The sequence below is a fragment of the Erpetoichthys calabaricus genome, chromosome 2 (assembly GCF_900747795.2).
Source record: "Erpetoichthys calabaricus chromosome 2, fErpCal1.3, whole genome shotgun sequence".
NCBI classification, from domain to species: domain Eukaryota; kingdom Metazoa; phylum Chordata; class Cladistia; order Polypteriformes; family Polypteridae; genus Erpetoichthys; species Erpetoichthys calabaricus.
In genome coordinates, this window is record NC_041395.2 from 327,337,741 (window position 1) to 327,363,595 (window position 25,855).

The 25,855-nt window shown below is 40.6% G+C and overlaps 1 protein-coding gene across 1 annotated transcript in view; it reads left to right on the forward strand.

Moving 5' to 3' along the window:
• Positions 1-25,855, forward strand: part of pdzd8 (PDZ domain containing 8) — a 283,146-nt gene that overhangs the window by 137,707 nt on the left and 119,584 nt on the right. The window contains exon 2 of the mRNA XM_028796014.2: positions 14,980-15,105. Coding sequence (XP_028651847.1) covers positions 14,980-15,105 — 126 coding nt within the window. The remainder of the gene's footprint in view (positions 1-14,979; positions 15,106-25,855) is intronic.

A 25,855-nucleotide genomic window follows, 5' to 3' on the forward strand; every position in this document is an offset into this window, starting at 1 on the left:
TTCCAAATTTTGGGTACATAACAGCAGTAGGCCGCCTCGCCACTTCTTTTAAGTTTAGCTCTTGGAATTAAAAGCAGACTCATTTGAAGATCTAAGGTTATGATTGCGAGTGTAAGGTGGCAGCCGTTCTGAAATATAGGACAGAACGAGATTATTTTAAGGCTTTGTACACCATAAGCAGTATTTTAAAGTCAGTTCTAAATGACACAGGTAACCAATGTAGTGACATCAGAACTAGTGTGATGTGTTCAGATTTTGTTTTCCTAGTTAAGATTCTGACAGCTGCATTCTGCACTTGTTGCAATCGATTGATGTCTTTTTTTGGTTGGTCCTGAGAGGAGTGCGTTATAGTAATCTAGCCGACTGAAAACAAAAGCATGAATGAATTTCTCAGCATCTTGCAATGTTATAAGAGGTCTATCTTTTCCTATATTTTTTAAGTGAGAAATTGCTGTCCTAGTAATCTGATTAATATGTAATTTAAAAGGTCAGGAATATCTCTTTCAAGCTTCACTCTGTCATTCCTGCTGTTCTGGAAGCCTTTGACTGACAAAGCACTACATCCACTTCACGTATGGTGTGCGTCCATATACAGAAAACATAACACGTTTTTACCAACAATAAAAGGCACTTAGCAGCATTGTCCGGTTTTCCTAATTCCAATTTACTGAACCCATGTTGCAATATGGGCCTCCAGCAAAAATAAAGCTGCTTTTGTTACACATAATCAGTGATAGTCCTTTAACACACAAGTAATCAGCAATTTTATCGATGACATGCGCCATTTTTGAATGCAGGTGTTAATGATGTCGCTTCACTGGGGACAACGCTTGTCAACTGTGTTTTGTTGCTTAGTAGCGCTCGATGATGCACTAGTCGTTAGGCCCACACTTCCGGAGCAAACTGCTCCAGCTGTGTCACGTTTCAGACTGCATGTTTCAGTTCTTTTCCATAGATGTTGAATTTGATTCAGGCCACTTCAGAATAGTCCAATGTTTTCATATTAGCCATTCTTGGGTGCTTTATCGCTGTGTGTTTTGGCTCCTTATCCTGTTGCAGGATCCATGACCTGCGACTGACAGAGAGCTTTCTGACACTGTGCAGGATGTGTCGCTCTAGAATGTATTGATGGTCTTGAGATTTCATTGTCCCCTGCACAGACTCAAAGCAACTCGTGCCAGATGCAGCAAAGCAGAACCAAAACATCACCAAGCCTCCTCCATGTTTCACAGTAGGTCTGTTGTTCTTTTCTTTGAAAACTTAATTTCTTTGTCTGTGGACACAGAGCTGATGTGACTTGCCAAAAAGCTCCAGTTTTGTCTCATCTGTCCAAAGGACAATCTCCCAGAAGCATTATGGTTTTTCAAGATGCATTTTAGAAAATCCCAGTCTGTCCTCCTGGGTCTTTTTCCATTGAGCCCACTGTCACTCAAAAAGCGGCAGAGGGTGTGATTAGACACTGATGAACTTTGACCTTGGAGTTCAGCTGGTATTGCTTTGGAAGTTGTCCTTAGCATTATGTTTACCATTCTCACTGTCCTTCTGTCCATTCTGGGGTTGATTTTCTTCTTATGACCGCATCCAAGGAGATTGGCTACAGTCCCGTAGACCTTAAACTTCTTAATAATATTTGAATTTGTTGTCACATGAACATCAAGCTGCTTAGAAGATGGTCTTCTAGACTTTGCCTTTAACATGCTTGTCTACAATTTTCTTTATGATCTCCCCAGTCAGCTCTCTCCTTTGCTTTCACTGTTCCATGTTCCCTGTGGGACAATTGATGACACCAAACAGCAGAGTGACAACTTTTCTCCATTTATATCAGCTGAATGACTGACTGCACAATTTGAGACATGTGTGATATGATTTAAAGAAAACAGGAGCAAGTTTGAAAAATCATTCAAATCCAGTTATTTAGTATCTTTTCTAGGGGTCCCATCAAATGTGTCCAGGTCATTTTAGAATATCTTTGTAGAATAAGCAAAATTTGATCTCTTGTCACTCTTGCTTTGCTTGATGACATATCAAAGGCATGCAGGTACACATGGGGCAATTGCTTTTCATTTTAGATAGATAGATAGATAGATAGATAGATAGATAGATAGATAGATAGATAGATAGATAGATAGATAGATAGATAGATAGATACTTTATTAATCCCAAGGGGAAATTCACATACTTCAGCAGCAGCATACTGATACAAAAAAACAATATTAAATTAAAGAGTAATAAAAATGCAGGTAAAAACAGACAATAACTTTGTATGATGTTAACGTTTACCCCTCGGGTGGAATTGAAGAGTCGCATAGTTTGGGGGAGGAACGATCTTCTCAGTCTGTCAGTGGAGCAAGGACGATGACGGCAGTCTATCGCTGAAGCTGCTCTCCTGTCTGGAGATGACACTGTTTAGTGGATGCATTGGATTCTCCATAATTGATAGGAGCCTGCTGAGCGGCCGTCTCTCTGCCACAGATGTCAAGCTGTCCAGCTCCATGCCAACAATAGAGCCTGCCTTCCTCATCAGTTTGTCCAGGCGTGAGGCGTCCTTCTTCTTAATGCTGCCTCCCCAGCACACCATTGCGTAGAAGAGGGCGCTCGCCACAACTGTCTGATAGAACATCTGCATTATTGCAGATGTTGAAGGACGCCAACCTTCTAAGGATTTTATCACTTTTCAGGAGGCACACAGCACTTTTTCAGTGAGTCATAAGTGGACCAACAGATTTATCCACATCTGTATGTGTGTGTGTATAGTTGGAGCAATTGAAGGTTTACATGAAGGCACAAAATGTCTGGTTAATTATATTTGATATTTGTAGCTACTGTAATTAGCAAAGTCCGACATGAAGTATTCAATAGTGACAATTCTAGAAAGGTACAAAAACTGTCATTCAAGGTTCAAGTGGCAGACTGAATGAGGATTACAACATTTGCCACATTTAAGCTCTGTGGACTGCACAGTACTTGACTGCAGTAATGAATAGCTTAATTCTGGTTAATTACCGTTTTGTGTAATTATCTTTGTCTTTGCTCATTAACTAATTGGTGTCCCAGCCCATTCACTCAAAAAAACTACATGGAGATGTTTAGTGGCAGGATAGGCAGCTGGAAATAAAAAAACGAGTCCAAAGATAATGTCCTATTTATGTGATAATTTAAATCAGTCTGGTAAGGCCTGAGCACACCCTGAAAGTCTCATTCCAACCTTGACTAACATGCTGCCAGGACAGGTTTTGACTCCCTGTGACCCCACAACAGAAGAATACATGGATCTTTAATTAATGCACAAACCCCTCTCTACTACCAGTTGTATGCCAATTAACAAACAATAATGATTATTAGGTTGGAGATAGGAGATACAAGAGCCACTCGGCCTATCATTTCCATTCCATCGGCCTTCACATCCATCTTATTAACCATTTAATCTAGTGCAATCCTGGGCACCATAAACACACTCTTCATCTACCACCAGTTCTAGAAGAGAAATCTGTCGCTTAATGCCAACGGTGAGTGTCAATTATTAATCACAAGCAAACAGCCAAGGAAGCCAGGCTGCAGGATGATAAAGCAACAACAGTTCTAAAAATATCAAGCTAGGCTGGAATTTGCTTAATAAGGGCTCAAAGATATCCCAAGGACCGGGGTCATTATGGGCAACAAAATGTGCAAATAATAAGAGCAGAGCAGGTCTGTGGTGCAGCGTCCTCCTGAGTACTCCTGAGTTTGAATGTAGCCCAGTCACAGGCTCTGTTCACATTGCACATTCTCCCCCAGGTGTTCCCATACAGTTTATACATAATCTTATACATGCCAAGCATTGGGTGCAAGGTATTGGAACCGATGCTGGACAGGCTGACAGTCTATCACAGGGCACACTCATTCATATTGGGCCAATGTAGAAATGTCTTTTTACCCTACAAACTTTCTTTAGAATGTAGAAGGAAATCAGAAATAACCAGAGGGAAAAAAACACATATGCAAAAGCATGAGCTCAGACTCCACAAAGAAAGTGTCCAAGTCTTGATTTGAACCCAAACTACTTAAGGTGCCACTTTGGCATTTACATTTTAGTAAGTATGTTAAGAAATAATAGCTGTCTGAGGTTAAGCCACCATTTCCATAAATAATTTGTATATTGTGACTATTCGTGATGTGTCTTGTCCCCTGGCGTAGCTTCAGCCACTTCTGTTACAGGTAAACCACTCTTTCATACAGCATTCTAATGCTAAAGAAACACACCCTCTGACTGCCACTCTTCTATACAACATTCTAATCCTAAAGAAACACACTCTCAGGTTGGCAGCTGTCACTTCAGCAATTGCTATACCGCATAAAGCTGTCATCGCTCCTTACTACGAGTCTTTAAAGCCAGTGCCATTCACCTGTTGTTGGGTTCTCTCTTCTTCGGCACAGACTGCCACTGATCTGATTCCAGCCTCTGCTGCCCCCTTCTGAAGCCCTCACGCAGAAGACATCTACGCGAGTTTTTTTAAACTCAAGAATTGGAGTTGATGTAACCGAGGCCAAAATAAAAGTTCTGTGTGTTCAGTTCGTTCCTGCCTGTCTTTTATGCAACTCAGGAGCCCAGACATGACAATATTTAATAGCAGTGCATAGTATCTCTCTCTCTCTCTCTCTCTCTCTCTCTCTATACTGCTCAAAACATTAATGGAGCACGTAAATCATACATTGGATCCTGATGAACAGAATATTCAGGTGGGAAATCTTTACTGTGGAATTCTTTGAGATCAAAATGATGTAACAACAGTCAATAGAAACCAAAATCACCAACCCATTGAGAGCAGATTCAACATCACACCGAAAATCAGTCAAAAATTGAAATCTCAGACTGATCCATATATATATATATATATATATATATATATATATATATATATATATATATATATATATATATATATAATACACATACAGTGGGGCAAAAAAGTATTTAGTCAGCCACCAATTGTGCAAGTTCTCCCACTTAAAAAGATGAGAGATGCCTGTAATTTTCATCATAGGTATACCTCAACTATGAGAGACAAAATGAGAAAAAAAATCCAGAAAATCACGTTGTCTGATTTTTGAAGAATTTATTTGCAAATTATGGTGGAAAAAAGTATTTGGTCAATAACAAAAGTTCATCTCAATACTTTGTTATATACCCTTTGTTGGTAATGACAGAGGTCAAACGTTTTCTGTAAGTCTTCACAAGGTTTTCACACACTGTTGCTGGTATTTTGGCCCATTCCTCCATGCAGATCTCCTCTAAAGCAGTGATGTTTTGGGGCTGTCGCCGGGCAACACGGACTTTCAACTCCCTCCAAAGATTTTCTATGGGGTTGAGATCTGGAGACTGGCTAGGCCACTCCAGGACCTTGAAATGCTTCTTACGAAGCCACTCCTTCGTTACCCGGGCAGTGTGTTTGGGATCATTGTCATGCTGAAAGACTTCATGTTCAATGCCCTTGCTGATGGAAGGAGGTTTTCACTCAAAATCTGACGATACATGGCCCCATTCATTCTTTCCTTTACACGGATCAGTCGTCCTGGTCCCTTTGCAGAAAAACAGCCCCAAAGCATGATGTTTCCACCCCCATGCTTTACAGTAGGTATGGTGTTCTTTGGATGCAACTCAGCATTCTTTCTCCTCCAAACACGACGAGTAGAGTTTTTACCAAAAAGTTCTATTTTGGTTTCATTCCTCTTCTGGATCATCCAAATGCTCTCTAGCAAACTTCAGACGGGCCTGCACATGTACTGGCTTAAGCAGGGGGACACGTCTGACACTGCAGGATTTGTGTCCCTGGCGGCGTAGTGTGTTACTGATGGTAGCCTTTGTTACTTTGGCCCCAGCTCTCTGCAGGTCATTCACTAGGTCCCCCCTTGTGGTTCTGGGATTTTTGCTCACCGTTCTTGTGATCATTTTTGACCCCATGGGGTGAGATCTTGCATGGAGCCCCAGATCGAGGGAGATTATCAGTGGTCTTGTATGTCTTCCATTTTCTAATAATTGCTCCCACAGCTGATTTCTTCACACCAAGCTGCTTATCTATTGCAGATTCAGTCTTCCCAGCCTGGTGCAGGTCTACAATTTTGTTTCTGGTGTCCTTTGACAGCTCTTTGGTCTTGGCCATAGTGGAGTTTGGAGTGTGACTGTTTGAGGTTGTGGACAGGTGTCTTTTATATTGATAACGAGTTCAAACAGGTGCCATTAATACAGGTAACGAGTGGAGGACAGAGGAGCCTCTTACAGAAGAAGTTACAGGTCTGTGAGAGCCAGAAATCTTGCTCGTTTGTAGGTGACCAAATACTTATTTTCCACCATAATTTGCAAATAAATTCTTTAAAATTTTCTGGATTTTTTTTTCTCATTTTGTCTCTCATAGTTGAGGTATACCTATGATGAAAATTACAGTCCTCTCTCATCTTTTTAAGTGGGAGAACTTGCACAATTGGTGGCTGACTAAATACTTTTTTGCCCCACAGTGTTTGAAAAAATATATATATATATATATAACTTCACCCCCTACTCGCTTCTCTCGCCCACCACCCCCAACCTCTCTCTCAGGGGGCGTGCTTCATGCTCGCCACTTCGCATCTTTGCTGCTCACGTTGTGAAGGGGGGGGGGGACAGTTTGGGGGGGTGGGGTTCAAACGGTACGCTAAGGAGATGTGGACAAATCAGCTGCTGGCTTGCAGCTGCTGCTAGCAAGCTGTGTGTTCTGCATGTCGCGTTGTGCGACGATCAATTAAAAAGCCTTTAAAGCAGCTGCTGCTACGGAGCTGCATGATCTGCATTTCGCGCTGTGCGATGATCAATTAAAAAGCCTGTATAGCAGCTGTCCTTTTGTCTCACTTCCTTGTCTCCTGGGACGTTAAAGTGTCTCCGAGAAATAGTTTGTAAGTAGAGTGTGACGAGCAAGTAGTCTCGTGGGACTTCAAAGTGTCTCCCCGAGCTGATCACGTCTCGACCCCAATTTTTAAAAATATATATATATATATCTATATTGGACTCTATGTATACTTTTCGTTTGTGCTCTAATCATCATCATAGATTACCCCTTTCAAGTTCAGCCTCAGAACTTTTCATTCTTTTTAAACAGTAAGACAAAGGTTTTATGGATACCAAAGCAGTTACAAAAGATCATTAAATGTGAAACAAGCTGCTTAGGTAGGGGTACGTGACCCTAATGGAAATGGCACATTATCAGGCTAGTGTACTCACTGAGATGTGTCTGTCGTCACTTATGTGGAATGGTGGAATGTAGGTGAGTTTGATTTAATTGAATGTCTGCAGTGAATGCCACCAAACACCACTGTAATATTTCTGTATTTTTATGTCTCGCCCCCATTAATTAATTATGAAACAGTTGATGTCACCCACAGCATCTCCAACCACTGAGGTGTGAGCCGCACCTTCAGTGCCAGCCTGAGGGTGGCTGTGAATGAGAGGTGTTTCTAAAACTTGCCTGAAAATATGTGGGCATGAACTACCCCTGCGGAATGAGTATTTAACACAAGTGCAGGTTTTCATATTAATTACTGTGGGCAAGTGTTTCTTTTTCTTTCTTTGTTTATGAACTGTGGAGCATTGTTTTTCTTCTAATTAGAAGTTTTAACTAAGGATGAGACTGAATGATTGAAATCAATTAGTGGTGCCCACATTTGAGTTCTTATTGCTAAATTTTAAAAAAAAATGCTGCATGATGGCCTTCCTTGGCCCCGTTTAGGAACCCGCACCCATATGGCCAAAAGTATGTGGATACCTCGCAAAATTTTTGAGTTCAAGTGTTTCAGCTGCACCCATAAAATCATTGGGTAGGGCCGCTGAGTGCTGGAGTGCATAGTACAGTAAACCCTCGTTTATCATGGTTAATCCGTTCCAGACTCTACCGCGATAAATGAATTTCCGTGAAGTACGATTCTTTACTTATAAATCGAATATTTTCGCAGTTAGAGCATAGAAAACCTGTTTACTGCCTTCTAAATACATTTTTTAACATTATTAGAGCCCTCTAGACATGAAATAACACCCTTTAATCAAAAGTTTAAACGTGCTCCATGACAAGACAGAGATGACAGTTCCGTCTCACAATTAAAAGAATGCAAACATATCTTCCTCTTCAAAGGAGTGTGCATCAGAAGCAGAGAATGTCAGAGAGAGAGAGAAAAGCAAACAATCAAAAATCAATAGGGCTGTTCGGGCTTTTAAGTATGCAAAGCACCACCGGACAAAGCAGCTGCAAGAAAGGGAGCAATGTGAAGGTAGTCTTTCAGCATTTTTTAGAGGAGCGTCCGTATCCTCTAGGCCAGTGTGCGAACAGCCCCTCTGCTCACACCCCCTCCGTCAGGAGCACAGAATGTCAGAGAGAGTGAGAGAGACAGAGAAAAGCAAACAATCAAAAATCAATATGTGCTGTTCGGGCTTTCAAGTATACGAAGCACCGTGTGGGGAGCATATTGTATATCATTGAGGAGTTTTAATTAATACGTAGTAATATGTGCTCTGGTTGGGTAGCTTCTCAGCCATCTGCCAATAGTGTCCCTTGTATGAAATCAACTGGGCAAACCAACTGAGGAAGCATGTACCATAAATTAAAAGACCCATTATCTGCAGAAATCCGCGAACCAGCAAAAAATCTGTGATATATATTTAGATATGCTTACATTTAAAATCCGCGATGGAGTGAAGCTGCGAAAGTCGAAGCGCGATATAGCGAGGGATCACTGTACATAAAAAATCGCCTATCCTTTGTGGCAACTCTCAAACCAGAGTTCCAAACTCTCTCGAGAAGCAACATCAGCACAACAACTGTGCGGCATCATCTTTAAAAAATGGATGTTCATGGCACACAAGCTTGAGAACACTATGCACAATCCCAAGTGTTGGCTAAAGGGGTGTAATGCATGCATCATCCATTTCACTTTGGAGCTTTGGAAATGTGTTCTCTGGAGTGATGAATCACGCTTCACTATCTGGCAGTCTGATGGAGAAATCTAGGTTTGGGAGATGCTAGGAAAATGTTGAACAAACAAGCCTTAGCCTAATGTTACTCATTTATGTTTGCCTCTTTTGTAAGTCACTTTGGATAAAAACCTCTGCCAAGCAAATAAATGCAAATGTACCTTCTGGACTACGTAACTTGATGGAGAAGGGATCATGGTCTATGGCGGTTTGTCAGGGTTTGGGGCAGACCCCTTGGTTCTACTGAAGGATACTATTAATGCTACAGAGTACTGCATATAAAAATCACCTCTCGTCTGTGGCATCACAAACAACAACAACAACATTTATTTATATAGCACATTTTCATACAAAAAGTAGCTTAAAGTGCTTTACATAATGAAGAAAAGAAAAATAAAAGACAAAATAAAAAATTAAAATAAGACAACATTAGTTAACATAGAAAAGGAGTAAGGTCCGATGGCCAGGGTGGACAGAAAAAACAAAAAAATAAACTCCAGAAAGCTGGAGAAAAAAATAAAATCTGTAGGGGTTCCAGGCCACGAGACCGCCCAGTCCCCTCTGGGCAAACTGCCTTTGGAAGCAACATCAGCACAAGAACTGCATCAGGAGGTTTGTGAAAGAGGTTTCCATGGCCAAGCAGCATCAACACACAAGCCTAAGTGTCGGCTTCGTCAGCATCAGCTGGAGTTATGTAAAGCCCACCGCCATTAGACTCCAGAGCAGTGGAAACATGTTCTATGGAGTAACATCACCATGCTGGGTTTGGTGGATGCCAGGAGAACGCTACCTTCTGGACTGCATAGTGCCTACTATAAAAGTGTGGCGTAGAATCATGGCAGGGTTTAGGCTAGGCCCCTTGGTTTCAGTGAAGGGTCCCCTTGATGTTACAGCATACACAGACATCTAAACAGTTGTGTGCAACAGTTTGTGAAGGACCCTTTCTGTTCTAGCATGATTTTGCCCCTGTGCTTAAAGTAAACAACTGTAAAGACATGGAGGAACTCGAGTGGCCTGCACTGGGCCCTGACTTCAACCCTGCTGAACACCTTTGGGATGAACTGAACTGAAATAGTGATTGTGAGTTATATTTTTCTTTTCATTACATTACATTTATTTATTTTGGCCGATGTCATTATCCAAGGCGACGTACAACATTTATGATACAATTTTTTTTTGTTTTTTTCAATTGGAGCACAGGCAGGTCAAGTGACTTGGTCAGGGTCACACAGCGTCAGTAGCAGGATTTAAACCCACAACCTCAGGGTTTGAAGTACAAAGTTTTAACCACTACACTACACTGCCTGCCCTCTCGAATGCTTTTTTTGGACGAATGGGCAGAAATTCCCACAGACACACTCTAAAATGTTGTGTTATAGCCACAAAGAGGGGGCCAATTCCATATTAATACTTGGGAATGGGATGTTCAACAAGCTTCTTTAGGCATGATGGTCAGGAGTCCACAAGCTATTGGCTATAAAGTCAGACAATGTTTTGAGGTCAGGTAGTAGTAGTCACTATGAGAGTGTCACATGTTGATTAATACATGAAAGTAAGAATTCACACAGAAACACTTACTGTGTGCACTTGAAAATAAGGACCCTGTAGACCTGTTTTTAATGCATAGTTTTATATTTCCATCATGGTGCGAGGCGCATTGCCTTATACTATTTACAGTAGATTATTATTAAAGTAAGATAGTTATTTAAGGTAAGGAAGATGGACATCTCGAGGTAGTTCCAAAAATGATAAATCACTTTATTTGCCGTTTTTCGCATACCCAACTGACTCTCCTGAGACGCATTGAGAAGGAGAAAGAAATTTCAGGTCAGAACACAGGGTCAGCTATTTTTTACAGATCCCCTGGGGCAACGGCAAGTTAAGGCATTGCTTTAAGGGCCCTTTCTGGCACTGCCGGCATTCGAACTGGCAACCTTCCAACTACCTGCATAGATCTTTTAGCCTGAGAACCACTAATCATGACACTGGAGATGTGTTGCATGTTGATTTGCAAATAAAAATAAGAATTTCACTGTACTCTGTACAGAACACACTAATGACATCATAAACCTTACACTTTGCTCCTCACTGTATTGGCCCATCCCACCTCTGCCACCACTATGTTGCAGTGCGGGTTGGCTCCACCCTCCAGGAGACCATTTTGGGAGCCTCTCAAACCTGTACCGCCTGGTAATGGAACGAAGGGATGGGCTGCGGCAAGCGAAGCCACACACAGTCAGCAATGGTTAGGTGTAAAAGTGCAGGTGCTTTAATTCCAAGGTGCCCCGTGAAGTACAGTTAGGAAGTGCAGTGTTTTTTCTCCTTAATAAACTATAAATAAATTAATATATTCAATAAATAAGCAACCCAGTGTTTTCATGTGCAGATTTTTCAGGCTTTGACATGCAGTTCACATTGTTTGCCACTAGAGGTACACATTGTCTTCTAAGGTTTTCTATTGCTATTTGAGTTTTTGCATTCTAAATTTTTAGTCTTTTTACAAACAACCTTTTTTTTTGCATTGCCTTAGTTATTTTATTACTCTTTGCATTTCCATTATTGACGTTTTCATTACACTGTAAGTTTTGAAGCTTTGACATACAGTGGAGTATATACACACTCTCTTCTGTGTTCAGTGTAAGCCTGTTGCCTCACTTATGGCGCTGAAATCAAAACAGACTGGCTATGGCGTTTTTCACCCATTCGCTTCAAGATGTGCCCAGACGTAACAGTAAATGATATAAGTCACATTACTCAAAACATTGTGCCAAACGTCAGGAGCTAAAATGGAGAAGGGGTTCAAACTCTGTGTTTCAAGCTACATCCGCAATTATGAAGGTAACATCCAGATGTATTAACATGTTTGCGTACAAGCCAGGGTTAACATAGTGATACTGGTAACATTATATGTCTCTGTCAATCCCAGTTACAATTTCCCTAACATATTTGTGAAATTCAGTTTCAGACAAGGATTCAGAGAAAGAAGAGATTACCATTAGGGCTCAGTGCTACAGATCAATGAAGAAATGCAAAAAGCCTCACAGTTTGTGCGTAAGTTATCCTGCAGACTCTGCTTCTCCTCACTGCAAGGCATCAGCGCTACCACTGCACCACTATGCCACCCTACAATCGTTAAACTTTATTCTGGGACAGGTAAATATGTATGTAAGCCTAATACGTAACAACATGAATCTACTGGACATCATATCTTATGAAAAAGTGAACGTCTCTGTCTGAGCCAGCAAAACGATGAATGCCAAACAGCTGTTTCATTGTTTGCATCTCAGTTTGTTTCCTCTATGAGAGACATGTTTTCATCAAGCGCCAAGTCGACAAATGCTGGATCCATACCAGAAGCATATTCGTGGTCCTGGATGATTTTGTCATCCTCCTCATCCAGTATGTCATCCTCCATCGGTCGCTTTCTCCTTTTCCAAACCCCTGATCTTGAAAGTGGAATGGAGAAATTATTCAATTCAAACAACTTACTGGCCGCTTCCTTCTTCAATAGTCACCGTCCTGTCTCAGACAATCCTCGTTTTTTACATCGCCGGTTACAAACTCGGGTATGATGACTAACTGTAAAGTGCTCTGTCTGGATAGCGATGATCCATTTAGATTGGTTTTCCGCAGTGTATGAAAACTAAGTACGTTGTTGTACCTACTGGAAGCTGAACATAAAGGTACAAAACAACATTCAGCTGCTGTAGAGCTCTCTGTATGCTGAAGCCTAAACTTCTTTTTCGTGGACATTCTTGCCACTAAACAAAAATCACATCTGCAGTATGGAGAAAAAGAGTGGCTGAACGTGCTGGGATTTCACCAAAAGTTCGTCCGCACTACCCTGTTGAATGGTGAGTGTGGAGTGAACATTGCTTTATGTTGATTTTTATTTTTTAGGACTTTCTGATTTTATCATTTTATTTCCCTGTACGTTTTCAGGCTTTGATGCTTTATTAAGCATACATCTAATGCTTAGGTTGCATGGCTTTCTCTTTATTCCTTTTTAACCTCTTTATTATTAAATTTTTTCTCGAAAAAACGTGAAAAGTGTTGCATGTTTTGGCTTGAAAAGTTACATATTTATTACATCTGATCTTTCTACTGCAAAATGTGTAAAACGCTAAAAGTACAAAGTCAGAAGTGTAGAAAGTATAATAATGATATAAGTAATAATAATGACTAATAATAATAATAATAAAATTAATGCTAATATTTTTATAAATTGTCAAAATGTGTCGCTTGTGTGGTATATCTTGAAGCACGGTGGAATACACAATCCAACATCACAGTTGGGTCAATAGTAGTGTGATTTTTTGCGGATCAGCTTTTGAACATGTGATTGACATGAGCGTTACTTTCAGATTCATCAGCATCACTTTGGATTTCACTGTCCACTTCAGTTTCCCTGCCTGAAGACAAATTCACTTCGTCATTGCTGCTCATATCACTGTCAAGATTATGCAACACCTGAAAAAACGTTTCTTAGGAGATGCCATTTTGAGGCTAAGAGAAGCTGTGTCTGCACCGTTGCCCAGATGACACTCGGGCCTGTCGCTTATGAAAGACATACCTATATCGTTTCAGCACTAATGCTATTGGCACTTTTACAGTCTGAGTAATCCTTGGGTCTAAGGCTTATGTGAGGTGACTCTATACAGCTGTCTGAGTGGCGCTCAGAGCTAATGCTTTTAGCACTGTTTTTACAGCCCAAGTGACCCTTGGGTCTAACACTACAGACGTTAATACTTTGTAATCTTTCAGCCAACGATATGCTACTCAACATCACCACTAGGGGTGCATTGTTTTATAGCATGTTCCGTTGCTGTCTGAATTTCTGTGGTAGATTTTTGTTGCCTCGTATATACGCTTTTGTAACAAGCTAATAACATTTAGTGAGTTTGGAAAATGAGTGAGCTATCTTTCGCCTTATCGCAATGTGGGTTTAGCAGAATGTTTTATTCAGTGTTGTTAAATCATTTTTCCTTCCCCACTAGGGTTTGTGAACATTGTCCTTCAAGTGTATTTTTTACAAGGAAAGGCAAGAAGGAATTACAAGACGGATCATTTGTTTGGTGGAGCAGAAGCAGCTTTCTGGTGGTGAAGTCCAAATGTTTGATTTTCCAAGCAGTTTACAGTCTGTTCTCTCCAGTAGTCATAAAGTAATAATCTTTATTGTATAAAGCGTCATTAACATCATGTGCCACCATAGTAAGATAACAATGCTTCAGTTGTCTAAGCAGACCAGTGTGCTAAATACAAAAAAAATGTTGGACTGTTGGACAGTCAGTGAATTCCAAGTGGATCTGTGCAAGTCTAGTAGAGCTACAGTTACGGAAATTTGAAGCAGGATAAAAAGTGAAAGAGAGGGATAAATTGATAAATTCTGGATGGAGCCTTCAAGGCTACTAGCAGCCAAAGTTGTTCTTTTTGTACGCTAGAGACAAACAATCCAGTCTTGACAGTGGGAGCCATTGGAGCTCATAAGTAAAAATCTAAGTTTGTAGATGTGAAAGTCAGAGACTGCAGGATTTCCATGGACGGTGTCAGTTTTATCTAAAAGAGTAAGCAGTGGGTGTGATGGTTTTGTAAAAGCAGGTTGGCTGCACTGTATTCCTCCCAAGTAAACCGAGGGAAGTCAGTTTAAGTGCTTGGGTCAGCTTTTAGGGATGGGTGCCTTATGCTGAAGTAGTCCAAGTTTCAGTCCACTAGGTACTAGATACAGTGGCTGGCCCCTAAGGCTTTATGGTGTGGTAATGTAACAGTTAATATCCTGTATCAGGAGAAAGAAATACCTTGCCCTACCTGCTCAACCACCATAATTTTAATAGGACAAGCCCTATATAAAAAGTTGAATAGTGCCAGGAAGCCATAAACAGAGCATGTTCAGTGTAAGCTGGCCATGTCCACTAAATTGCTGCACCATTAAAAGTTTTGAGCTGGAACTGTATACATAACATTGTTCTGCAGTCTCACTTGAACTTATTGTGTCTTGTGTCTTTTCTTTCCAGATATAAGCCATTCTTCCCATTTCAAGTTCAACCAGCCACAGAGGACACAGTGGAGCTTGACTTGACTGTCCAAGACACAGGGCTCACGGAGGGGCGTCTGAAAGTCACTTTGGTGGAGTGCAGCAGGTGGGTGGTGTGTCCTATTCTTTGAGGTGGTGCTCAGATGCCCAAGTTCACTGTGTGATCGTAGTTAAAGCTTGTCAAATTGTTGCAGCGACCTTTGTTATGCTTAGGGGGCAGCGTTTCCACTACCACTCTGATGTGACATGATTCTGATTTTTTTTTTTTTTTCCATATCAGAATAATCTGAATGAGTACAGGCTGTTCAGCCCAATGAAGCTCACCAGTCCTATCCACTTAATTCTTCCAAAATATCATGAATATGAATTTTGAATGTCTGTAAAGTCCTACTGTCTACCACAGGACTTGGTCACATATTCCATGTGTCTGTGGTTCTCTTTATGAAGAAAAACGTCCTAATGTTTGTGTGAAATTTACCCTTAACAAGTTTCAAACTGTGTCCCGGTGTTCTTGATGAACTCATTTTAAAGTCACCATCTCGATCCACTAGACTAATTCCCTTCATAATTTTAAACACTTCAGTCAGGTCTCCTCTTAATCTTCTTTTGCTTAAACTGTAAAGGCTCAGCTCTTTTAATCCTTATTTATATTTAATCCCCTGTAGCCCTGGACTCAGCCTAGTCATTCTTCTCTGGACCTTTTCTAGTGCTGCTATGTCCTTTTTGTGGCCTGGAGACCAAAACTGCACCCAGTACTCCAGATGAGGCCTCACCAGTGTGTTATAAAGCTTGAGGAGATCCTCCTTGGACTTGTACTCTACACATCAAGACGCTATATAACCTCACATTCTGTTAGGCTTCTTAATGGCTTCTGAGCACTGTCAGGAAGTCGATAGCTTAGAGTCCACTATGACTCCTAAATCCTTCTGATAAGGTATACTCTCGATTTTCCGATGATCCATTGTGTATTCAAACCTAACATTTTTATTTCCTATGTGTAATACTTTACATTTACTGTTACATTAAATTTCATCTGCCCAAGCCTGGAGACCAAAACTGCACCCAGGACTCCAGATGAGGCCTCACCAGTGTGTTATAAAGCTTGAGTAGAACCTCCTTGGACTTGTACTCCACACATCAGGGTGCTATATAACCTGATATTCTGTTAGCCTTATTAATGGTTTCTGAACACTGTCTGGCAGTCGTTAGTGTCAAGTGCACTACGACTCCTAAGTCCTTCTCATAAAATCTACTTTCAATTTTCAGACCACGCATTGTGTGTTCAAAAACCTCCCAGTGGAGATCAGACATGGGCCACTTTTGTATGTTGCACTGAATTCTGATTCAGTTTCCATCACCTTCATCCAGACAGTCGTCTTGGATGTTTATTCAAGCATATGGCTTGGTTACCTACTTTAAATGTGTCATGTGACATTTCAAAACAAACATGGAGGATGAAGTGAACAATTACTGGTGCAGCTACTAAAAAACATTTTTGATAAATTTGTATGCCGACTGACTCAAAATACTATAAAAGAAGACCAGCAGCAAGAAAAACAATTTAGGGATCCATGGTTATGCCTCATTTATGAGAAAATACATGTGCAATACATATATTATATGGTCACAGGTTTGTGGACACTGGACAATCACGATTGTATGAGCTTTACAGACCTCCCATTCCAAAACCTTGAGCATTAATGCAGAGTTGGCCCCACTTTTCAACTATGACAGCCACCACTCTTTTGGGAAGGCTTTCCACAAGATGTTGGAGTCTGTCTGTAGTAATGTCTTAATGCCATCAGAACAGCATTTATGAGGTTAGGGTTAGGGTTCCAAGTCTGAGTTCATGGTTTTTAGCTGGAAAAGGGTGGGGTTTAAGTATCTTGGGGGTTTTCTTTATGAGTAAGGGAAAAAGGGAATGGGAGATCGACTGGTAAACTGGGGCAGCGTCCACAGTCATGCATACGTCATATTGATCAGTAGTAGTGTAGCGAGAGCCTGAGCCAAAAACGTAAAGTTCTCGATTCACTGGTTGATCTCCGTTCCTACCCTCATTTATTTTTTTTTTAATTTTATTGATTTTATTGTAATCATTCTATACAAATAGATCAATTTTTACAAAAAATAGGATTGAAAACAATTCAGCTCCCACCTCTGAGAAAGAGAGCATGGCCAACGGAGTAAAACTTGAAGCTAGTAAAAATAAATACGTTTATGAGTTTAATAGGCAGATAAAGATAAATGGAGAAGAAAAAGAAATGGGAAGAGAATCTGCTTCCTCAGTGCTTTAAGAGCTTATTCTAAAATGTTATTGATCAGATCCTACCAGGTTTTGAAAAAGTTCTGCACAGATCCTCTAAGTGAGAATTTTATTTTTTCCAATTTCAAATAATATAAAACATCAGTTACCCACTGACTTAAAAGAGGAGAGTTAGGATTCTTCCAGTTTAGCAAAATAAGTCTGCGTGCCAATAGTGTAGTGAAGGCAATCACAGTTTGTTTGTCCTTCTCCACTTTAAGCCCCTCTGTGAGCCCACCGAACACAGCTGTTAATGGGTTAGGAGGGATTGTGACACCAAGGCTGTCTGAAAGGCACTTAAAATTTTTTTGTCCAGAATGATGTTAATTTGGTGCAAGCACAAAACATGTGACCCAGTGAGGCTGGGACTTGATTGCAGCGTTCACAGGTTGGATCTTGCCCTGGAAACATTTTGGACAGTTTTAAGCGAGACAGATGTGCTCGATATATAATTTGGAGTTGAATAATTGTATGCTTTGTGCATATGGAGCTCGAGTGAATTCTATGCATTGCTACCTTCCACTCCTTTTCTGATGTGTTAAGTGAGAGATCCTTTTCCCATTGTCCTCTTGGATCTTTGAAAGGGGGGGACTGTAAAATAATTTTATAAATTGCAGAAATGCTGTCAGAGTCCTTGAAACTGAGCAATATTTTATCCAGCATAGAGGAAGGTGGGAGATGAGGAAAATCTGGCAGGTTCTGTTTAACAAAGTTTCTAATTTGAAGGTAGTGAAAGAAATGTGTCCCTGGAAAGTTAAATTTAGAATGTAATTGCTCATAGGATGTAAAGATGTTGTCTATATAAAGATCTCTAAGTAATTTAATCCCAAATGTTTTCCAGATATTAAAAACTGCATATGTTTGCGAGGGTTGAAAAAGGTGGTTCTCATGCAGAGGTGCCACAGATAAAAGATTCTCCATCTTAAAATACTTTCTACATTGGTTCCATATTCTGAGTGAGTGAAGTACAATTGGGTTATTAGTATATCATTGATAACTTGCATTTGTTGGAGCACAAAGCAGGGAACATAAAGAAGTATTACTGGATTTTATTTCTATTGCGCACCAAGCCTGTGTATGTTCATCTATTTGTGTCCAGGTTTTCATAGCTTGTATGTTTGCTGCCCAGTAATAAAACTGAAAGTTGGGTAGAGCCATGTCATCTTCTGTCTTAGGTCTTTGTAGGGTCGCTCTTTGGATACGTGGATGTTTTAGGTTCCAAATAAATGATGTTATGGTTGAATCTAATTGCTTAAAAAATTATTTATTGATGTATATTGGAATGTTTTGAAATAAAAAGAGAAGCTTAGGAAGGATATTCATCTTAACAATGTTAATTCTTCCAGCTATAGTGAGATGAAGGGTTGACCATCTATGCAAGTCTTGCTTAATTTTTTCCATACGGACAGCAAAATTTTGTTGATAAAGAGCTTTATGTTTACTTGTGATATTTACCCCATGGTATTTAAACTGATCTGCAATGACAAAAGGCAATGTGTCCAATCTAATATAGTATGCTTGAGAATTCACTGGGAAGAGCACACTTATGGTCATAAACTGTGGGTAGTGACCAAAAGAGCTAGATCTTGGATACAAGCGGCAGGGTTTCTGGGCTCAACCTTAGAGATAGGGTAAGGAGGAGCTCAAAGTAAAGCTGCTACTCATCTGACTTAAACAAAGCAGGGCAGTTGAGGTGGTTTGGGCATCTGACTAGGGAGCCTCCTGGATATGCCTCACTGGAGAGGTGTTTTGGGCATGAGGTGGAGACCTCTGGACAGATCCAGGACATGCTGGAGAGATTATATCTTTTAGCTGTCATGGGAGTGCCACAGTATCTCCTCAGGAGTAGTTGAATGAGGTGGCAGAGAAAAGAGATGCCTCAGCATCATTGCTGCTACCGTGACCTGGACAAGCATCAGAAAATGGATAAATGGATGGAAATAAAATATGAAATATCTTTGTACTATCTCCAATTAACTATGGGTAAAGCCTTACAGATCACTGCTTTCTGTTTTGTCTGCCTTTTACATACTTTTTTTTTTTTTTAAATTGATAAGAGTTGTAGTGTATATCTGTCCGGACACTATATTAAATGACTGCTAACTTGGTCCCCAGTGTTCACTTGATATGTAACACATCATACACTTTGCAGAAGCATGATAAAAACTGCATACCTAATGTAAACCACTTGATATACTAGTGCCCCATCCAGGCCTTGTATCCCATGTCTGCTGGGATAGGCTTTTACTTCCCCAAGACCCTGCCCAGCTTGGAAGATGAATAATATAGCCCCTATATAATTGTATGCAACTATCAGCTTAGTCCACAAGACTCACTTGCTGTGTAGCCCTGCTCTCACATTCCAGAAATAAAGCTTCTTTTAAAGCTCTCCCTACAGAGTGGCATCATATAAAATCCCTGCCATTGCCTAACTTTGTGCCTTTTCACCCTCCAGTGCTAATATTGCAGAGACGGATCCTACAGTACTGTGCACTAGTGATCAGTAAAGTTTCTTTGCATAAAAAGTCAGCTAAATAGTTAAATGTTATTTAATAGAACTAGGGTGTCATGGTGGTGCAGTAGGATCTGGTGTTCTGGGTTTGCACTCCATACCCAAAGGTAGTCTGTATGGGTTTGACATGTTCCTCTTGTGTCTGCATGGATTTTCTCTCACATCCCCAAAGATTTCTCCATTAGGTTGATAGATAATTCCAAGCAGGCCCTTGTATGAGTGTCTGTTTCTTGCTTTATCCCCGGCCTTGCCAGGCACCCTGAATTGGATTAAGAATGATAGGTTGTGTTAAAAATAAATCCAGTGGAAGTGACCTAGCCTAGCTGTCCAGATGAATGGCAGGGTTCTTTGCTCTGCTGTTAAAGCAGAAAAGCCTCTCTCAAGTGTGTTCATGAGAAAAGTGATTACCGGTATTAAAAATGTCTAGTGAGAGGTTGAGCAGAGTCTGAATAAACCTTCATATCTCCTAGCAGTCCAAATTTAAGCCATGTTTATCACAGGGCTTTTTAACCTTCTTCTTTCTGCTGTGTTTGCAGTTTCCATGTTTTGGTCCCTTTTTGCTTCTGCATTTACAATGTCATAAACATCTCTGACAAAGTTCTGTCACAGACCACAAGCAGAGGCAGAAGATTGCAGACATTTTTACATTTTATTCAGGGAGCAGAGGCCGGGGCTTAGAAAAATTATGAGAGTGGGTGAATGCTGCTTATCAAATTACAATCTGCCAGTTTTCTGCTTCATTTCTATAAGAACCAGAAGCAGCAAATTATGCCCCGTCACAAAAGGCCCATGTAACCAAATCTGATTTGTGACAATGGCTGCCACGGTTGGTAAAAGAGCCTGAAAGGCACCGTTGTGCCTGCTGTCTTAGAGGCCATATCCTATTCCTCACAGATCATTTTGGTTTCGGCTGTGGAGCATTAAAGTTTAAAACCAGTCATCTCGTGCCCTTAATGGCCAAATGATTTTCAATGAAAGGCTGGGTTAAACTGGCATGAACAGCTCAGATCCTGAAAACGGCCTGCCTGAAAAATGTATTCTGGAACATCCATTTATTAATAATGTAAATCGTGCGGTATCCCACTGCTTGTAAAGTCTGTCATCAGATCTTTGAGACTGAAGGACTGAGTGCTGCCTCAGATGTGCCCGTGTTTAAAAGCCTGTTGGTCTTTTAGTAGTGAGGTGTTGCTTTGTATTACACTCTTCTGTGTCTCATAAAGTCTTTTGTGAAAGGACATTCAAAAAAATAAAGAATGAAATGTGAAGAACTGCCTAGAAAAGCTTGTGATGGATGGAAGTTAGGAACGAGAAATTATGGGCAGGAAAAAGGTGGTGTAGCATAGGGCATCACTGTAAGAGAGGGAGAGAGGAAAACATACAAGCATGGCAGTACAGGAAGAAGGGCATCACCGGTATAGGAGATATGAAGGGTCAGAGCATAACAACTACAGAGGAGTGTGGCATTGGGCAAAATCAGAGTAAAGCCTTAAGAACCTCAAGAGTAGGCAAACCAACAGCTGGCTAACCGTTAACATTCAGATCACAAGGTAGGCACCCCCTGGTGGCCTCACCAACACCCCTTCCAGAAGTAAGTAACCCAAGCATTTTTGGTTTTTTTGGCCCATCAAAGTATTGGCCAGGCTTGAACATGCTTAGCTTTGGGTGGATTACTGGTTCTGAATTGCATGTGGTGTGGCTGCTGGCATATACTCTTTATTATTATAGTGTGTGTGTGCATATACTGTGTGTGTGTGTGTGTGTATATATATATATATATATATATATATATATATATATATATACACTGTGGAACCTCGGTTCACGACCATAATTCGTTCCAAAACTCTGGTCGTGAACCGAAGCAATTTCCCCCATAGGACTGTATGTAAATTCAATTAATCCATTCCAGACCATACGAACTGTATGTAAATATATATATATATTTTTAAATTTTTAAGCACAAATATAGTTAATTAAACCATAGAATGCACAGCATAATAGTAAACTAAATGTAAAAACATTGAATAACACTGAGAAAACCTTGAACAACAGAGAAGACTAACACTGCAATAGTTCGCTATATTTCTACCAACCGCTCGCTAAAAACACTTTTTTTTAATGAGTTTTAAGCACAGGGAAAAAAATGAACATTTGAAAAAATCTGTAATTTAATAAACCACCAAGAAAAGTAACATTGCAACAATGCACGCTACAAACTGATCGCTGTAAACAGAAGTGAAAACCAAATCAAGCCCAGTGCATTCTTTAACTGCGCTGCCTGTGTGTGTGCGTCTGTCTGTCTCTCGTGCTGCCTGTGTGTGTGCGTGGCTCTCTTTCTCGAGCTGCCTGTGTGTGCGTCTGTCTCTCTCGCGCTGCCTCTGTGTGTGTGTGTGTCGCACTCTCACGCTCTCTTTCTTGCTCACTGCACAGGAAATGCACAGGGAGAGACTGAACATGTACAACCCGAAAGGGAAACTGGCTTGTTCGTATACCGAGTGTGTGGTTGTGAACCGAGGCAAAAGTTTGGCGAACTTTTTGGTCGTGAACCGATTTGTACGTGTACCGAGACGTTCGTGAACCAAGGTTCCACTGTGTATATAATATATATATATATATATATATATATAATATTTATTTATTTATTTAATTTGTACAAATCAAGGTTTAATTTTCATGTTAAAAGTATATTTAGATAAAGGTAATGCAAGTGAAAAAATACAATAAAAATTTGACTTGGAGATATTTTACTCAATTAAAAATTACCAGATATGACATTTCCATCTATGATAAAAGTATGCCCCCACCCTCGCTCTAATAGATGGTGTTGCTCCTTCAAGTCTGTGTTTTCTGTAAATGTCTGGCAGTCTCATACATCAGCTGGGAGAAAATTTCCCCGACTCCTCCATGCAGAATTCTTCTAGTCATGTGATGTTTAATGGATGTCTTGCATACACAGCCCATTTAACAAATCCCCACCACACACACACACACACACACATCTTGATGGTATTAAGATCCAGACTTTGACTTGACCATTCTAGAACCCTTAGTTTCTTTCTTTTCATCCATTCCTTTGTAGATTTACAGGTATGTTTTTGGTTATTGTCATCTTGCAAGGTCCAGTTTTCATTGAGGGACAGATCGTCTCACAGATGTCCTCACATTATCCTCAAGCACCCTCAGGTACAATGAAGAGTTCCTAGTGGATTCTATGATAATGAGCTGTCCAGGCCCTGATGCAGGAGAGTAGCTCTAAACCAGAACATTTTCACCGCCATGCTGAACAGTTGGTATCAAGTTCTTCTGGTCAGATGCTGTCTTTGTTTTTTGCTCAATACGTCTTCTGGTTTTGAGGTCAAATAACTCTATTTTTACCTCATCTGTGAAGAGCACATTGTTTCAGAAGTCCTTGTCTTTACTCAGATGTTCATGAATATGTACTATTTATTTATTTACAGTATAGTCATGTATATATTTCATATACATATAGATTGATAAAGTGCATTCGACCCCATCACATTTTCTTATGTTGCAGCCTTTTTTCCCCTCATCAAGAAACACTCAAAAGCCAATGAAAACATGATTTAAATTTTTTTTTTTTTTTGCAAAGCTCCATGACTTTACTGTGACGCTTTGGCTTAGGTGCGTCCCATTCTGTTGCTCATTGTTGAGATGTTTCCACACCTTGTTTCAGATTCACCTGTAGTCAATTCAGTTGATTGGATGCGTCTGAAAAGAGGCACCTGTGTCTATTTAGGGTCCCGCAGTTTAGCAAAAACCAAGCCACAAGGCTAAAGAAATTATCTGCAGAAATTATCTTTAGATACTGGATTTTGTCAAACATCCTTGAAAAGACCTGAAAATAACTGTCCACTGATGGTCTCCATCCAACCTGGCTGAGCCTGAGAGGATCTGCAAAGTAAAGTGGAAGACAATCCCCAAATCCAGGTATGCAAAGCTTGTTAAATCAGACCCGACAAGACTCCAGTTTGGAATCGTCACCAAAGGGGCTTTAACTATTAAGGAGCAAAGGTTCTGAATACTTGTGCCCATTTGAGATTTAAATTTTTTATTTTTAATAAGTTTGCAGTAGAAGGTTGACACACTGCATTTGCCATTATGGATGTAAATAATTTCTAAAATCCTATTTTCATGTTGTCATCCTGGGGTATTGGTTGTTGCTTGTGTGGACGCTAGGTGGCACTGTTGCCCCTTTAAAGCCAACAGACAGACACTCGGGACACCAGGTAAAAGCACCAAAAGGTTATTTTAATAATTCTCTTCTTTAAACAGTGCTCCCCAAGCACCACAGCGGCAATAATACAAGCAAATACCCCAACACTAACACAGATCTTCTCATTCTTGCACCTCCACCCAACTCGGGCTCGCCTGCTGAGTTTTCAGCAGTCCTTTATATAGTCCTTGACCTGGAAGTGCTTCTGTTCTTACTCCAACGTGACTTGCCACACTTCCAGGTCAAGATGGAGAATTCAAGTTCTTTAATCAGCCTGGAAGTATTTTGGGGCTTCTGTCTTCGTGACTTCCTAGTACTTCCGGGAAGCATGACTTCCCAGGTCCTTCCACAGCACCCCCTGGCGGCACCCAACAGCGCTGAGATACCGAACTCCAAGTCCCAGGATGACCCTTGGGAATCCAGGGCACTGTTACACTCCAGGGGGAGTTGCCATTTTAGCGTCTTGGGGGAGGCAGTGTCCAAAAGTTGCTGCCTTCCCCCATCCTTCCATTCTCGGGTCGTCCCGGCCAGGCTGAGCTGCTGGCTGTCTCTTACATTTGATAAGAGTTAAAAGCAAATTTAAACAATTTTAGCACAGGGTTGCAACATAACAAAATGTGAAAAAAGTGAAGTACAATACCATACAACTTATTTTTGTATAGCCCAAAATCACACAACGAGTACCGCAATGGGCTTTAACTGGCCCTGCGTTTTGACATTCCCCCTTAGCCTTGAATCTCTAAGAAGACCAGGAAGAACTCCCAAAAAAATCCTTGCAGGGAAAAAATGGAAGAAACCTTGGGAAAGGCATTTCAAAGAGAGACCCCTTTCCATGTAGGTTGGGCATACAGTGGGTGTGAAAAAAAATAGGTGAGGGGGTAAGTACAATACAATACACAGAACAGAACACAAGCAATCCTCAATACAAAATGATAGTGCAATAGAAATACTGTATTACAAGTACAGAGCATAATTCAATAGTAGATGATATCCCATAATAGGATTTGGATTTGTTCAGAGTCCTGGAGACCTTGGCCATCAAGCTGCCTCCCCCTATTGGCCATTCCAAGCTGAATAAGCTCTGGGCCAGCCAATGTGATAAAAGGACCCCTCTACGCGATAATTACTCCAATCCTCCATCATAGAAGACCTTGTGAATTCACCATAGAATGTCACTCAAAACCATTCTGGGGGGCCCATTTTAGCACATTTATGCTCGAAAGTAGCCCTGACTGACATGAACCTGTAAGTGACCCCAGGATGGGACTTATAGCTGCCCTCAGCTCTGAAGTTAGCTGAGTGGGAGTCGGAAGGAAGTTCTGTGACAAACGCTTGACTGGCGGTAGATAGAGGTGTCAGAGAGACAGATGGGAGGCTTGGCTAGGGAGTGCATTGTTGTACTTAGGCTTGCAAATCAATGAAAAAGCTCACCCTGTAGACCTGTTACAATGACTGACAAAGAAAGACTGCAGGGTTTATCTTTAATTTGCTTGTTGAGTTCCTCCCCATGCTTATCCATCCATGCAAATATCTTCCAAAATAAGATAACCTTTGCATATTTTGGTGTACTTTCAAGGATATTCTAGATTTTTTGTATACTATGGGAGTAGCCCAATTAATTGTGAGTCACTATATAAAATGTTGATTTGGTATGTGGTGTGTTAAATGCTCTTTTTCCTCCTAAACCTTCTGGTGAAAAGGTTCTGAATAAAATTGAAACTTAATCAGTTTATTCTTGTATAGTACTGTATTCTTTTCAGTGGCCAGGATCAGGGCACGGCATGCCTTTAAAAATACAATGAAGCAAC